The sequence below is a fragment of the Staurois parvus genome, unplaced genomic scaffold, assembly GCF_062004578.1.
Source record: "Staurois parvus isolate SC_StPar_1 unplaced genomic scaffold, SC_StPar_1.0 ptg002671l, whole genome shotgun sequence".
NCBI lineage: Eukaryota > Metazoa > Chordata > Amphibia > Anura > Ranidae > Staurois > Staurois parvus.
Window position 1 is genome coordinate 18,684 of NW_028320467.1, and position 17,125 is coordinate 35,808.

General features: G+C 45.1%; 1 protein-coding gene across 1 annotated transcript in view; it reads left to right on the forward strand.

Annotated features, from left to right (window-relative positions):
• Positions 1-1,694: 1,694 nt before the first annotated feature.
• Positions 1,695-17,125, forward strand: part of LOC149429982 (netrin receptor UNC5D-like) — a 214,290-nt gene continuing 198,859 nt past the window's right edge. The window contains exons 1-2 of the mRNA XM_089666284.1: positions 1,695-1,755; positions 10,733-10,817. Coding sequence (XP_089522410.1) covers positions 1,695-1,755; positions 10,733-10,817 — 146 coding nt within the window. The remainder of the gene's footprint in view (positions 1,756-10,732; positions 10,818-17,125) is intronic.

A 17,125-nucleotide genomic window follows, 5' to 3' on the forward strand; every position in this document is an offset into this window, starting at 1 on the left:
CTGCTTTATCTGCTACTGGATCCCGGCTTGCCCACCTCCTGGTGGGATGATCCTGAGGACCGTGACCTGGTACTAGCACATAGTACTGGTACTAACCCATCTCCACCATCAGGAGCTCTGGTGAATAGCAGTTAGTGCTTAAACCCCGCACCTCGGGTGAGCATGCGTCATCTGCCGGGGTGATCTGCTTGTATACTTATCCTGCTGGTCAGTGGAAGCCTCTCTACTGCTATAGCTACTGGTCTCCAAGCCTGACCCCCAACTTGGTCTCCAATCCTGACCCCCAACTTGGTCTCCAAGCCTGACCCCCAACTTGGACAGTATGTACGTGTGGAGAGAGACATTAGGAGAGTGTTGACCTAGACCTCAAGAACTGGTGACCAGATCTGACCAGGCTGTGGCCTGAAAGTGAAGAACTTTGTGTGTAACTAGGCAACAGCATGTGCCGTCCAAGCTGGAAAGAGTTGTAATAGCCAGGAGGTTGAAGAATTTCTGTTCTGTTGTGGTGATGGTGATTTAGCATGAGTGTTTTTTTTTTTGCTTTTAAATAAATGTGGGCCAAAAATGCTAAAAATGCAGTTCCCTGGCTGGTGTGCAGTTGATGACAAGCTTTGCATTTGAGTTAACTGCTCACAACACCCTCAATACTCTGATGCAAGGGTTCTCCAAACTATGACCCTCCAGGTGTTGAGGAACTGCAAGTCCCATGATGCCTTGCCAGACTTTGACAGCCAAGACTCCTAGAGGCACAGCCATGATGGGACTTGTAGTACTTCAACAGATGGAGGGCCATAGTTTGGAGACCCCTGCATGCAACATTTGACTTTGGGCAAAGTCAAACATTAAGCCCCACCCTTCTCATAGCAGCCACTCCTCCTGCTGATGATGAGAACCAGGGCCTTCTTCTCAGGGATGTCACAGAGGAGATTCTGTTTGAGAGAAAGGAGAGGCGGTGGTTCCTACTCCAGATTTTTCCTCTTATGTATTAGTACAGCAATACATCCATAGACACCCGAATAATACAGATTTCTAGACTTGTATCCCTTGTGCCCAACCTGTGGCCCTTTGGCACTTTTTGTGCAGTGGTAACTGCTTCCAATGGCTCGGCTGACCTCCGTCTGCTAGCCACAAATGATCCCAATCTCGGAACGGTTTCTTTTGGGATGGATTGCTTCTGTTAGAAGTAATTAGAAGGACAATGCCGGACTGTGAATCCTCCCAATACAGGACTAGCAGGACATCATCCAAATCACCGTCCGCCATTAACATTCATTGTGCTTACCATTAACGCTCACAAATGTTCTATCAATCTTCCGGACAAATTTGCATGTTGTAAAAACACCATAAAAGTTCCTCATTTAATACTCGGAGAGATGTATGGAGAGTCGGTATTGATTAGCTGACTTCATTTATATCCCCCATTTAATTGATGCCGCAATTAGTCATGAATGATAATAATATTGCTATTACAGCACTACGATATCGGAGAATGTTTATTGAGCGAGCGCTGCGGGGAGAAGAACGCTGACATTACGAGGGAACGCGCACTCTACAAATGGAGATGTCATGATGTTCTACAATGCAGATTGCAGCCCGTGAATTGTGGACGTCTCGTCCTTTCACCGGCACAATAGTCATTGTCCAAAGTATTGAGTTGTGGCTGACAACATACAACAAACCGCTTACCTGAGACAATGCGTGAGGATAGGAACAAGGAATCCCCGGCAGTTACATCGGCGTCTGCCGTGCCGGGCTGTAAGATGGTTTGTCTTCCTCCAGTGTCCTCTATTCTACAGTTGTGCTCCAAACTTTACTTCTCCGGTCAGAAATGGTGACATTTTGGCCTGATATTTAAAATCGGACTGATCTGCCAAAAACTGACTTTTATTGAAGGATAGTGCTGATAGGAAGCCATTACAGAGTTATTTGGCTACTTTTTAAATCCTAATAACAGAAATCCCCCAAATGGATCAAAAGTCCCCCCCCCCCCCCCCGGAATGTTCAGCCTTGGTATAGACACACAAGGAGACACACAGGGTAGAGTGGCAATTAAAGGGTAATTTCCCACATCTGTGGCTTTTTAGATTGCAATCAGTGCCTGTGTATAAGTAGTCAGTGAGCTTGTTAGCTCTCACATAGATGCACTGAGCAGGTCTGAGCCATGGGGAGCAGAAAAGAACTGTTAAAAGACCTGCGTAACAAGATAATGGAAAAGGATATAAAGAGATATCCAAAGCCTTGAATATGCCAGTCAGTCCTGTTCAATCAGTTGTTAACCACTTGCCAACCGTGCTATAGCCAAATGATGGCTACAACGCAGTTGTCAAGTTCTGGGAATGCGTCATCCTCCCAGAACATGCCCTCCTGCGTACCCCCCGTGGCGCGCACTCGGCACTGTCCATGATTGCTGGGTCCTAAGAACACAGCTGATCACATGATGAGGTAAAAAGACCAATCACAGCACCTTTTTACCACGTGATCAGCCATGTCCAATGACACAGCAGATCACAATGTAGGTACAGTCGCCGGTTATCGGCAGCACTTTCCTTACACTGTCACAGCGTGAGGAAAGTACTGCCAATAACCAGCAAATGGCACAGAGGACATCTGCACCGATCATCAGGGCACTGATGACACTGTTCAACAGGTGAAAAGTTTTGGGCATAAAATTAGCTAATCTTACATAATTTTGGGGTGCTGAAAACGAAAATGACCCTAAAAAATGTTGATTGGCTCTAGTTTCCATGATATATTCACCCATCTAATGACGTAAGCCATTCAAAATTATGATGCAACTTCAGCTGCATATTGCGCAATTGATACTGGTGACCAATAGAAAATGTCATGTATACTGAGATGATGCAATATTAGCCTTTAATTGCATCACTTCACTGCATAAAAGCTGCAGTATCTGTAGCTGATTGGAGTTCGTCTTTACATTTGGTTTTCTGCTTATATAGGCTACTCAGTAATGCCTCCAACTTGTGTGAATAAAGCAGATAATTTCTGCTATATCTGCGGTGAAATAACTTTTATCTCACAAAAAAGGAGGATAACAGGAATGATTAAGAAAGCCTACAACTTGTATTTTGGCTGCAAGATAGGAGACCAGGACAAGAGCTGGGCACCACATATATGCTGCAATTCTTGTGGGACGGCACTGGAGCAATGGTTGAATGGAAAAAAGGCACCTATGCCTTTCGCTGTGCCAATGATTTGGAGAGAGCCAACAGATCATGTTAGTAATTGTTACTTTTGTATGGTGCCTCCAAAAAAAGGGCTAAATAAGAAGAAAAAGTTATCTGTGCACTATCCAAATATTCCATCGGCAATACGTCCAGTTCCTCATGGAGAGGGGCTACCAATTCCTAAAGCACCAGAATCCTTCGTGGTTGAGTCAAGTGAGGAAGAACCTGAAGCGTGTAGTCACGTGCAGTTGTAAGAGATAGCCCTTTCCTCGAATACAAGAGAAAAGCCAAGAGAAGCAAAACCGACACAAACTGAAGACAAAACTAGTGAGAATCCTAAGAATTAAAATGATTCAACTTGGCTTATGGCTATAATTTTTCTTGGTAATCCTATGCAATATATTCTGCCATTTAGGCTTTGTTATGTAGTCATATCACTTGCTTTATATTTGTGGAAAGACATCTATCTATATAATTATTGTGCATTATGTAGTCATTACGCCTATAGTAGAAAACTTTCCATTTACAGAAAAACTAGAGCCAATTGACAAATTTCATTGTTATATTTGAACTCAGAATGTGAAATTCATTAAGAAATGGATCCTTTTGTTTCCAAAACTGGCAAAAAATAAAAATTTGTTGAACAGTGTGATCAGTGCCTTGATGATCAGTGCCCAGCAGTGCCACCCATCAGTGCTGCCCAGTAGTCGCACCCAGCAGTGCCGTCAGTCAGTGCCGTCAGTACCTCCAGTCAGCACTGCCCATCAGTGCCGCCCATCAGGGCCCATCAGTGCTGCCTATCAGTGCCCATCATTGCTGCATATCAGTGCCTCCTCATCAATGCCCACCTGTGCCGTCCCAAGAGTGCCACCTCCTCAATGCAGCCTATCAATGCCCATCAGTTCTGCCTATCTGCGCTACCTCATCAGTGCCCATCAGTGCTGCCTATCAGTGTCCATCAGTGCTGCCTATCAGTGCCCATCATTGCTGCATATCAGTGCCTCCTCATCAATGCCCACCAGTGCCGTCCCATCAGTGCCACCTCCTCAATGCAGCCTATCAATGCCCATCAGTTCTGCCTATCTGCGCTACCTCATCAGTGCCCATCAGTGCTGCCTATCAGTGTCCATCAGTGCTGCCTATCAGTGCCCATCATTGCTGCATATCAGTGCCTCCTCATCAATGCCCACCAGTGCCGTCCCATCAGTGCCACCTCCTCAATGCAGCCTATCAATGCCCATCAGTTCTGCCTATCTGCGCTACCTCATCAGTGCCCATCAGTGCTGCCTATCAGTGTCCATCAGTGCTGCCTATCAGTGCAGCCTCATCAATGCACATCAGTGAAGGAGAAAAATTAACTGTGTGCAAAATTGTATACTAGAAACAAAGAAAAACTTTTTTTTCTTCACATTTTTTGCTCTTTTTTTGTTTATAGTGCAAAAAATCCCCCCCCCCCCCAGTGGTGATCAAATATCACCAAAAGAAAGCTCTATGTCTGTGAAGAAAATGATAACAATTTCATACGGTTGCAGTGTTGCATGACCGCACAATTGTCATTCAAAGTGCAACAGCGCCGAAAGCTGAAAATTGGACTGGGCAGGAAGGGGGTGACAGTGCCCGGTAGGCGAAGGGTTAAGAAGTGGAAAATTCTGGGATTTCTTGATACCAAATCAAGGTCATGTAGACCAAGAAAGTTTCAGCCACAACTGACAGAAGAATTGTTCGGAATACAAAGAAAACCCCCCACAGGTCAGCTTGGGAGAAATACAGGCTGCTCTGGAAAAAGACGGCGTGGTTGTTTTAAGGAGTCCAAAATGACAATACTTGAACAAAAATGAGCTGCATGGTGGAGTTGCCAGAGACAAGCCAATGCCACATAGAAGCCCGGTGAGGAATGTCAGTGTGTTGTTTGGAGTATTGTAGCCGGGCTTTGTGTGGCATTGCCATTTTTGCACCATCACTCATATTTTCACTATCAATGCCAACATTTCACAATTTCTACCAAGGGAGGAAAACGTTTGAGCACAACAGTATATCCCGTACCCTGCAGACCGGATCCTGGTGTGTGTGACCACAGGCCTTGTGCTTGTCACTGAGGTCCAGTTTAGCTTTCCTGTACATTAACGGGTAACTCCACTTTTATGGAAACAAATAAAGCAAATATAAAAAAAAAGACAATATAACGTATACAATTGTACAAATCGCCACATTGTAATGTATTTCACAATTCCCATTTCGTTCCAATCTGCAGCAGCTGCAATTTTCTGTTCAAACTCACTGCTCTATGACATCCCGGAGGTGTTCTTTACACCTTCAGCATACAGGACGCCCCCAGAAAGGTCATTGTGTGTGTGTAGCACCCTCTCAGACAGGCTGCTAGGCTTGGTTAGGCAAAGTTAGTTCTTGTGGTTTTCCCGTTATCAGCAGAGCCTCATCTGATTACTTTGGGCTGCTGTCAGGGTCCTGTCCACGGCAGAAGTTCTGGAAGATCTGGCATTTCTGCCAGTACTCTACATGGCCGCAGAAGTACACATCAGCCTCAGTCTGGTGCCAGACGGCCTTTATAAGGAGGCTCATCACTTATTCAAGTTGCTGGATGATCTCTAGCTCCCCGTGCCCTGTTCCTGGTTCCTGTGATTGTGACCTGTGACTTCCTGATACCGACTCGGCTTGCTCCTGGACCTGTCTACTCTGCCTTACCCCTGATCTGACCTCGGCCTGGCTTATGGATTCTCTCTCTCTCTCTCTCTCGCTCCTCTGTGTATGACCTCGGCTATCCCATCTGACTACGTCTGCTCTAATTCCCACCTGGTACCTGACCTTGGCTTGAACCGACTACCCAGTGAACATCCAAATCCCGGAAGGGCTTGCATACCACGCACAGGCGCCTCCTGTCTGCAGACCTATCTCCGTGCACCAGCTGTGCTTCTGACTGGACCACCAACCAGCACTCCTACAGCTGACCTGTACCACTTTGGGCCTGACTCCCGCTGTCCCACTCTCAGGGGAGTCCGGAACTTAGCCGCAAGGAAAGCCCTCTCTTCATTGGCCTCCATCACCAGGTACCTGATAGCTGCTCTGGGCTCTGCAGGCTGCGAGTCAAATGAGCAGCCTGAATATTTATGTAGCTCCAGCCAATCCCTAGGGAGGTTTGCCCAGATGGTGGTTGGGGAGTGTATAAATAGTTTGGAGCCTCAGAGAGCAAGGTTCTTCCCCAGGTGAAGAGGTTCCCAACCAAGAAGGGCTGTTGTCCAACCTGGCAGCCAAGCTGAAGATCCTTCCTAGTTGTGCGTAGCTGGGGGGCCTATACTGCTGATAATACTTTGAGAGCTGGATTAAGGGGTTTCACTGAGGATCCGGACTGTCTGCCTGAGCTTGGAGGGAGACATCCAAGTCCCAGGGACCCCATGTGTACAGAGCTGGGAGAGGGATCCCTGCTGTTAACCCCTGATGCACTATCATCAAGGCTTGACTGGCCTTCGGCACTACTGATGGTGCCCCAGCGCTGTCCATTTCATGTTCTTCTGCTCAGAGGACTGTGGTGAGAAGCAGCTGCAAAGGGAAGAGTATCCTTCCATTCCTGCTTAGTGTTCTGGAGTAGCCCACAGCTCCCCTAAGCCCCACCCACGCCGATGTGAAATAAACTTTGACAAGGAAACCCCTAGACTGTTTACAAAGGCTGTGGAGTAAATGTTGCCGTTTGATTGGCTGCTGCTGCTGCACTATTGTGAGAAGAACCTGGGACACAACTCAGTGGCCCTTGTGGGGGTGGGCACTACATTTGATTGGCTCATTGGTTTTTCCAGAAGTCTGCTCTAATGTATAAGTCAGATTTTAGGCATCTTCTGCAACAGAATTTTCAGTTTTGGTGAGATACGCCTAAAGGGTTAATTACCTCTAAAGCGATGCAGACCCTGCAACATTTAAAACACTGCAATGGCATCAGCTGATTAATAATGAAAAAGTCACTCCTGTTCAAATTTCCTCTACACATTGACATAGCCCAGGGGTGTATCTACAGGGCTCACAGGGGTCACAATTTGCGACCCGGTCCCAAGCTTCAGGGGGCCCAGGCGGCTCCTCTGTACATTTGCATAGGGGGGGTGCTGGCATATAGAGGAACCAATTCCCTCCATTTTCCTCCTGCAGCCGCAGAAAGCCCCCCTCCTCTCCCTCCCACAGGCATTCAGTGGCTGCAGGAGGAAAATGGAGGGGATTGATTCTTCTATATGCTGCCTTCCACCCCTCCTATCCAGGTCCTGCTGCCACCTGTGTGCTCTCCAGCACCACCCCTTCCCCCGCAGCACTGCATGATTCCCCCCTTTCCTCTCCCACTATTTGTCCTCAATTCTCTGTCTCAAAGGTGGCACATCAGAGGTCTGCTTAGACCTTTCACCAAAGCCACTCAACGGGCTTCTAAAAAAAAAAGTATAAAAAATAATAAAAAATTAAATTGTAAAAAAAAAAATAATAAAGTGATAAAAAATAATAGCAAAAAAATAACAAAAATAAAAAACAACCGACACCAGCAGCAGAACTACCAAGGTCGCAAAGGTCACATTTGCAACTGGACCCTAGCATTCTACCACCATGAGGGGGGGGAGCCGTAATAAAGGGTCCCACAACGTGAGCAAAGGGCCCTGAGATCAGAGGGAAGGGCCCCGTGCCTGGAGGGAAGGACCCCAGCCTTGGGTCAGAGGGGCCTTTCATGGTTTCTTCCAGCGGAGCCCTGAAGGTTCTTGTTACACTTCTGACATAACCCAACAACTGGTTCTTTGGGGCAGAAACGGGAATCTGCAACAAAGTATTTGTTATAATCCCTGCAATGTACATACTGTAGATCACCCCGAGGGGAACGTTGTTTTCTCAACAAAGGCGGAGTTACTATTAATCTCATGAATCTGCTAACTTCAGCCAAAAAGTAGGTTTTAGGCAGCTGAGAGGTAAAGGCCTCACTTTAATTCCACTCTTCTTGGTCATGGAGTATTTGTGTGACATGCAGAGTCATTCGAATGTAAAAAGCCATTAATTGTTTGATTTTATTATATCGGACTCTCAAATCAAAAACAGCAGAAAAAATACATATGAAAGTACCGTGTAAAGGATTTGTATTTCTGTCCATCCAGTTCTGAAAATTATACGGCTCTGTCATACCAGACACCAGACCTGATTTTTCTCTGTCGGTGTCCAGTAACACTTACAGGTTTCCTCCCCGCCCCACCCTGTAAATAGACACCCACATGGAAGAAAAATACATTTGAAATATGTTGACCGTATTCAATATATTGCAAAATATATATTTCAATAAATAAATAAATATATATAAAAAATAAAATAATACATACACACTGTATGCTGAAATGCGTTTTTATTACAAAATATATGAAACATATTTTTAAAAATACGTTTCCAAAATCTCTTTAACCAAGTTCCACCCAAATAGTAATATGATGGGCGGGGGGTGGTTCTCTTGTTCTGGGAAGACGTCATATGACGTCCTCCCATTCTCACCGCGCATGCCTCTGACACAGCGGATCACTGATCACGGAAAGAGCCAAAGATGTCGGCTCGGTCATGTGATCAGCTGTGTCCAATCACAGCTGATCACATGCAAACAGGGAAATGCCGGTTATCAGGATTTCTCTCCTCTCGAGCTGTCACGATGACAGAGGAGAGGAGAGTAGAGCCAGTAATCGGCATTCCTCAGAGGGGTCAGGACCGACCAAAGTGGTACAAGGAAGGAAAACCGGCCAAATGGTGACAGGGTCATGGGCAGCCAAGGCTCAATGATGGAGGTGGGGAGGGAAGGCTCATTGATGGAAGTGAGGAGAGGGAAGGATCATTGATGGAGGTGGGGAGGGAAGGCTCATTGATGGAAGTGAGGAGAGGGAAGGATCATTGATGGAGGTGGGGAGGGAAGGCTCATTGATGGAGGTGGGGAGAGGGAAGGCTTATTGATGGAGATGAGGAGGGAAGGCTCATTGATGGAGGTGGGCAGGGAAGGCTCATTGATGGAGGTGGGGAGGGAAGGTTCATTGATGGAGGTGGGGAGGGAAGGCTCATTGATGGAAGTGAGGAGAGGGAAGGATCATTGATGGAGGTGGGGAGGGAAGGCTCATTGATGGAGGTGGGGGGAGGGAAGGCTCATTGATGGATGTGGGGAGGGAAGGCTCATTGATTAAGGTGTGGAATGAAGGCTCATTGATGGAGGTGGGAAGAGGGAAGGCTCATTGATGGAGGTGGTGAAGGAAGGCTCATTGATGGAGGTGGGGAGAGGTAAGGCTCATTGATGATTGCGGGGAGGGAAGGCTCATTAAAGGAGGTGGGGAGAGGGAAGGCTCATTGATGGAGGTGGGGAGAGGGAAGGCTCATTGATGGAGGTGGGGAGAGAAGGCTCATTAAGCGGGGTAGGGAGGGAAGGCTCATTGATGGAGGTGGGGGGCTCATTGATAGAGATGGGGAGGGAAAGCTCATTGATGGAGTTGGGAAGGGAAGGCTTATTGATGGGGATGGAAAGGGAAGGCTCATTGATAGATATGGGGGGGGGGCTCATTGATACAGGAGGGGAGGGAAGGCCTATTGATGGAGGTGGGAGGTAAGGCTCATTGATGAGGGTGGGGAGGGAAGACTGGCCCCTGTAGTCCGATCCACATAGAAGTGCTACTGGATCTCAAAAAGATGTCAGAATACACAGGGGCTGTGTAGCCGCAGACCGGTCAGGGTGCCCATGCTGACCCGTGTCCACAGCCAAAAGCACCTGCAATGGGCACGTGAGCATCAGAACTGGACCACGAAGCAATGGAAGGAGGTGGTTTGGTCTGAGGAATTCAAGAAAAGCTTGAGGAACACAACAAGTTTGATGTGTTGATTTCGCCTCCAAATTCTCCAGATCTTAATCCAATCGAGCATCTGTGGGATGTGCTGGAAAAACAAGTCAGATCCATGGAGGCATCACCTCGCAATTTCCAGAACTTAAAGGATCTACTATTGATGGCTTGGTGCCAGATACCACAGCATACCTTCAGAGATCTAGTGGAGGCCATGCCTTGATGGGTCAGGGATGCTTTGGGGCAAAATGGGACCTACTCAATATTAGGTGGGTGGTCATAATGTCATAGTCAGTGGTCACAGTGGTATGACTGATCGGTGTTTGTTTTATCTAGTACGTCATTTTGTTGTCGTCTCCTTTGAGGATAGTGTCTTAAAAAAATCCCATTTGCTATTTGTGTGTTTTTTGTATTCTATAACCCCCGGTACTTATAAATGGCCATCTAATGATCTGATTGGTATATAGCTTTCAATGATAAAGGTTGTCTTTAGAGCACAGAGAGACAGATTGGCCTACAGCTCGGAGAACTACAAGTTCCATGGTCTCGCTGGTGGAACATTCTGAAGTCATTAGTTCCCCAGCAGAGGGAGGGCCGTTCTCCGAGCTGATTCCCGCCATGTGCCGTGTAGGGAGATGTGCTTTACTGATGTCTGCACTTGTCAGGTCTTCTCTCCGTCTGATTCTGATCTGTAAGCTCTATCTCGTTATTTTCCAGGGGTGAGCCTGTTGATCCCGCATGAGGCGATTGCAGAAGACAACTCCTGGGAAATCTATCTGTCAGTCAATCAAGGGGAACCAAGGTAAGGAGAGTGATGGCCACATGGTAATGGAAACAAACAGAAACGTCTGAAATGAGAAAAGTGTTCTTTGTTTCAGGTCAGTGATACGCGGTGATTGGAATGGGAGCCTCAAACGGCTTTGGTTGGATCTTAAGACAAGCCCTTTAGATAGACTAGAAGTGATTTCTTTTTATATAGTTTATGCTCAACAATGACCTAAATAGTATATCACGAAAAATAGAAAATTCTCTGATAGGAAACAAAGAGCAGAAAAAGAGCCGATGTCCGTGATTTAAAAAGTGGAAAGTCTCCGGGCCTGTGGTCGGGAAGGTACTATGGTACATATTTGGTGGGCTTGCCTGAAGGTACGTAGGATATGGATCTATACTGATACCTGAACCTATATAGTTTTGGGCTGTAACCTATGGAAAGACCCAGTTGGAGTTCTACTGAACACACATCTGGAGGGAGTTTCAGGCCCAGCCACCAATTTGCATTTGTCATGTTTGTTGCCACAAAGCAGATGATAGCATGATTATTGAGCAGCTATCAGCCATTTCTTTGGACACCTATGAAAGGTTCTGGAAAATATGGTGTGGCCTGGATTCTGCATACCCAACTGAACCCAGATGCCCTGAACTCTTCACTGGTCACTCCCTTGAAGTCCATGGGGGGAGGGCTACCCCCTCTCAAGCCCTATGTTTTGTATTCTGATCTGTAACACTTTGTCATGGGGTTTATCCCCCATATTATCTGAAATGGTCAATGAAAATGATCGAACAACAAAAGTATAAACTCTCCTATAGGATACAAAGATCAGAAAAAGAGCCGATACCCGGGATTCAAAAATATAAATTCTCCAGGCCTGTGGTCGGGAAGGTACTATGGTACATATATTATGGGCTTGCCTGAAGGTACGTAGGATATGGATCTATACTAATACCTGAACCTATATAGTTTTGGGCTGTAACCTACGTAAAGACCCAGTTGGAGTGCTACTGAACACACACCTTGAGGGAGTTTCAGGCCCAGCCACCAATTTGCATTTGTCATTTTTGCTGCCACAAAGCAGATGATAGCATGATTATTGAACAGCTATCAGCCATTTCTTTGGACACCTATGAAAGGTTCTGGAAAATATGGTCTGGCCTGGATTCTGTATACCCAACCGAACCCAGATGCCCTAAACTCTTGGTCACTGGTCACTCCCTTGAAGACCATGGGGGGAGGGCTACCTCTTCTCAAGCCCTATTTTTTGTATTTTGATCTGTAACACCTTGTCATTGGGTTTATCCCTGATATTATCTGAAATGGTCAATGAAAATGATCAAACAAGAAAAGTAGAAACTCTCCTATAGGATACAAAGATCAGAAAAAGAGCCGATACTCAAGGATTCAAAAATAGAAATCAGATAAGATACAAAGAGTGGAAAAAGAGCCAGAATTCAAAAATAGAAATCTTCCTGTAGGATACCAAGAGCAGAAAAAGAGCCGATACCCGGGAATCAAAATGAGAATTTCTCAGATAGGTTACAAAGAGCAGTAAAAGAGCCGATAACCGGGATGCAAAAATAAAAATTCACGATAAGATGCAAAGAGAAGAAAATGAACCAGAATTCAAAAATAGAAATTCTACAATAGGACAGAAAGAAAAGAAAAAGAGCCGATATCTGGGATTCAAAAATAGAAATTCTACAATAGGACAGAAAGAAAAGAAAAAGAGCCGATATCTGGGATTCAAAAATAGAAATTCTACAATAGGACAGAAAGAAAAGAAAAAGAGCCGATATCTGGGATTCAAAAATAAAAATTCTCTGATAGGATGCAAAGAGCAGAAAATGAGCCAGAATTCAAAAGTAGAAATTCTAAAATAGGATACAAAGAGCAAAAAAAAGAGCCGATACCCGGGATTCAAAAATAGAAGTCAGATAGGATACAAAGAGCAGAAAAGGAGCCAATGCCCGGGATTCAAAAATAGAAATTCTCCAATAGGAAACAAAGAGATGAAAAAGAGGTGATACCCAGGATTCAAAATAGAAATCAGATAGGAAACAAAAAGCAGAAAAAGAGCGGATACCCGGGATTCAAAAATAGAATATCTCAGATAGGATGCAAAGAGCAGAAAAAGATCCAGAATTCGAAAATAGAAATTATCAGATAGGATACAAAGAGCAGAAAAAGAGCCGATTCCTGAAATTCAAAAATAAAAATTCTCCAATAGGATTCAAAGAACAGAAAAAGAGCTAGAATTCAAAATAGAAATTCTCAGATAGGATACAAAGAGCATAAAGAAAGGTGTTGCCCAGGAATCAAAAATAGAAATTAGAAAAGATGCAAAGAGCAGAAAAATAACCAGAATGAGAAAAGTAGAAATCCTCCAATAGGCTGCAAAGAACAGAAAAAGAGCCAGAATTCAGAAATAGAAATTCACCGATTGGATAAAAAGACCAAAAAAAATCCAGAATTCTTAAATACGAATCCTCCGATAGGATACAAAGAGCAGAAAAAGAGCCAGAATTCAAAAATAGAAATTCTCAGATAGGATGCAAAGAGCAGAAAAAAAAACTGAATTCAAAAAGTAGAAATCCTCCGATAAAATACAAAGAGCAGAAAAAGGGCCGATTCCTGAAATTCAAAAATAAAAATTCTCCAATAGGATGCAAAGAGCAGAAAGAACTAGAATTCAAAATAGAAATTCTCAGATAGGATGCAAAGAGCAAAAAGAGAGGCGCTGCCCAGGAATCAAAAATAGAAATCAAATAAGATGCAAAGAGCAAAAAAAAAACCTGTTTCTTATCAAATTTCTATTTTTGAATTCTGGTTCTTTTTCTGCTCTTTGCATCTTATTTGATTTCTATTTTTGATTCCTGGGCAGCGCCTCTCTTTGCTCTTTGCATCCTATCTGAGAATCTCTATTTTGAATTCTAGCTCTTTCTGCTCTTTGCATCCTATTGGAGAATTTTTATTTTTGAATTTCAGGAATCGGCTTTTTTTCTGCTCTTTGTTTCTTATCAGAGGATTTCTATTTTTGAACTCAAAGAGCAGAAAAAGAGCCGATTCCTGAAATTCAAAAATAAAAATTCTCCAATAGGATGCAAAGAGCAGAAAGAACTAGAATTCAAAATAGAAATTCTCAGATAGGATACAAAGAGCAAAAAGAGAGGCGCTGCCCAGGAATCAAAAATAGAAATCAAATAAGATGCAAAGAGCAGAAAAAAAACTGAATTCAAAATAGAAATTCACCGATAGGATAAAAAGAACAAAAAAAAACCATCCAGAATTCAAAAATACAAATCTTCCGATAGGATACAAAGAGCAGAAAAAGATCCAGAATTCAAAAATACAAATCTTCCGATAGGATACAAAGAGCAGAAAAACATCCAGAATTCAAAAATACAAATCTTCCGATAGGATACAAAGAGCAGAAAAAGATCCAGAATTCAAAAATGAAAATTTTCTGATAAGATACAAAAAGCAGAAAAAATGCCGATACCCAGGATTCAAAAATAGAAATCAGATAGGAAACAAGGAGCATAAAAAGATCCAGAATTCAAAAATAAAAATCTTCCGATAGGAAGCAAAGAGCAGAAAGGATCGGGTACCCGGGATTGCGGAGAGCGGCGGCACAACATACAACACTGTCTAGGACTGGCGGACTTTATGGAGCGATTGGGGAAGATGATAATTGGTCGTGCTGATCATCTACATTTCATCCATCATATTAGCGCACGCCTTCAGGCTCCAATAAATAACATCACACAAAGCAATAAATCTGTAAATGAACCTTTAATGTGCAGAAAACATGTGATGAGTCAGGACCAGGTCACACGCCATTCACACCTGTCTGGCAAGGAAGTTGGATGCCGATGGAAGCTTCCAATGGAATTTAATGAGCAGTTTTATTGGTCCACACTAAGGATATTTCTACAGAATACTGAGTGCACAAGGGGTGGGGGATGGGGGCGGGGGATGGGTAATCATTGGTAACATGCAGGCAGAGATAATGGGGTGATTTAATAAAAGTATCTACAGTAGGCTGTTCACAAGAGAAGGTGAAGCTCTGTTCCCACCATCAGCCAATCATCTGTGGGCAACAATACATTGAAATTTTATATTTTGTTTTTCTTCCACATGATTCTGTATTTTTTGCCAAGTGAATTGTTAATTCATTTACTAAATGAAGAGAAAATTCACCTATTTGCCTTTAGTAACTAACCCTAATGTAGCCTTTCTCAACCCAGAAGAACCCCTGAAATAACTGTCCGGTCTCAGGGACCCCCGGATAAACATGACTAAATCTGCAACTCATGATACATTAGTGTGATGGTGAGTGGGAAGAATGTCCCTTACATTGGTGATCAGTGGGAAGAATGTCCCTTACATTGGGGGTCAGTGGGAAGAATGTCCCTTACATTGGTGGTCAGTGGGAAGAATGTCCCTTACATTGGGGGTCAGTGGGAAGAATGTCCCTTACATTGGGGATCAGTGGGAAGAATGTCCCTTACATTGGGGGTCAGTGGGAAGAATGTCCCTTACATTGGGGGTCAGTGGGAAGAATGTCCCTTACATTGGGGGTCAGTGGGAAGAATGTCCCTTACATTGGGGGTCAGTGGGAAGAATGTCCCTTACATTGGGGGTCAGTGGGAAGAATGTCCCTTACATTGGGGATCAGTGGGAAGAATGTCCCTTACATTGGTGATCAGTGGGAAGAATGTCCCTTACATTGGGGGTCAGTGGGAAGAATGTCCCTTACATTGGTGGTCAGTGGGAAGAATGTCCCTTACATTGGGGGTCAGTGGGAAGAATGTCCCTTACATTGGGGGTCAGTGGGAAGAATGTCCCTTACATTGGGGGTCAGTGGGAAGAATGTCCCTTACATTGGTGGTCAGTGGGAAGAATGTCCCTTACATTGGGGGTCAGTGGGAAGAATGTCCCTTACATTGGGGGTCAGTGGGAAGAATGTCCCTTACATTGGGGATCAGTGGGAAGAATGTCCCTTACATTGGGGGTCAGAGGGAAGAATGTCCCTTACATTGGGGGTCGGTGGGAAGAATGTCCCTTACATTGGGGGTCAGTGGGAGGAATGACCCTTACATTGGGGGTCGGTAGGAAGAATGTCCCCTACATTGGTGGTCAGTGGGAGGAATGTCCCTTACATTGGGGGTCGGTGGGAAGAATGTCCCTTACATTGGTGATCAGTGGGAAGAATGTCCCTTACATTGGGGGTCAGAGGGAAGAATGTCCCTTACATTGGGGGTCAGTGGGAAGAATGTCCCTTACATTGGGGGTCAGTGGGAAGAATGTCCCTTACATTGGGGGTCAGAGGGAAGAATGTCCCTTACATTGGGGGTCAGTGGGAAGAATGCCCCTTACATTGGGGGTCAGTGGGAAGAATGTCCCTTACATTGGGGGTCAGTGGGAAGAATGTCCCTTACATTGGGGGTCGGTGGGAAGAATGTCCCTTACATTGGGGGTCAGTGGGAGGAATGTCCCTTACATTGGGGGGTCAGTGGGAAGAATGTCCCTTACATTGGGGGTCAGTGGGAAGAATGTCCCTTACATTGGTGGTCAGTGGGAAGAATGTCCCTTACATTGGGGGTCAGTGGGAAGAATGTCCCTTACATTGGGGGTCAGTGGGAAGAATGTCCCTTACATTGGGGATCAGTGGGAAGAATGTCCCTTACATTGGGGGTCAGAGGGAAGAATGTCCCTTACATTGGGGGTCGGTGTGAAGAATGTCCCCTACATTGGTGGTCAGTGGGAGGAATGTCCCTTACATTGGGGGTCGGTGGGAAGAATGTCCCTTACATTGGTGATCAGTGGGAAGAATGTCCCTTACATTGGGGGTCAGAGGGAAGAATGTCCCTTACATTGGGGGTCAGTGGGAAGAATGTCCCTTACATTGGGGGTCAGTGGGAAGAATGTCCCTTACATTGGGGGTCAGAGGGAAGAATGTCCCTTACATTGGGGGTCAGTGGGAAGAATGCCCCTTACATTGGGGGTCAGTGGGAAGAATGTCCCTTACATTGGGGGTCAGTGGGAAGAATGTCCCTTACATTGGGGGTCGGTGGGAAGAATGTCCCTTACATTGGGGGTCAGTGGGAGGAATGTCCCTTACATTGGGGGTCAGTGGGAAGAATGTCCCTTACATTGGGGGTCGGTGGGAAGAATGTCCCTTACATTGGTGGTCAGTGGGAGGAATGTCCCTTACATTGGGGGTCGGTGGGAAGAATGTCCCTTACATTGGGGGTCAGTGGGAAGAATGCCCCTTATATTGGGGGTCAGAGGGAAGAATGTCCCTTACATTGGGGGTCAGTGGGAAGAATACC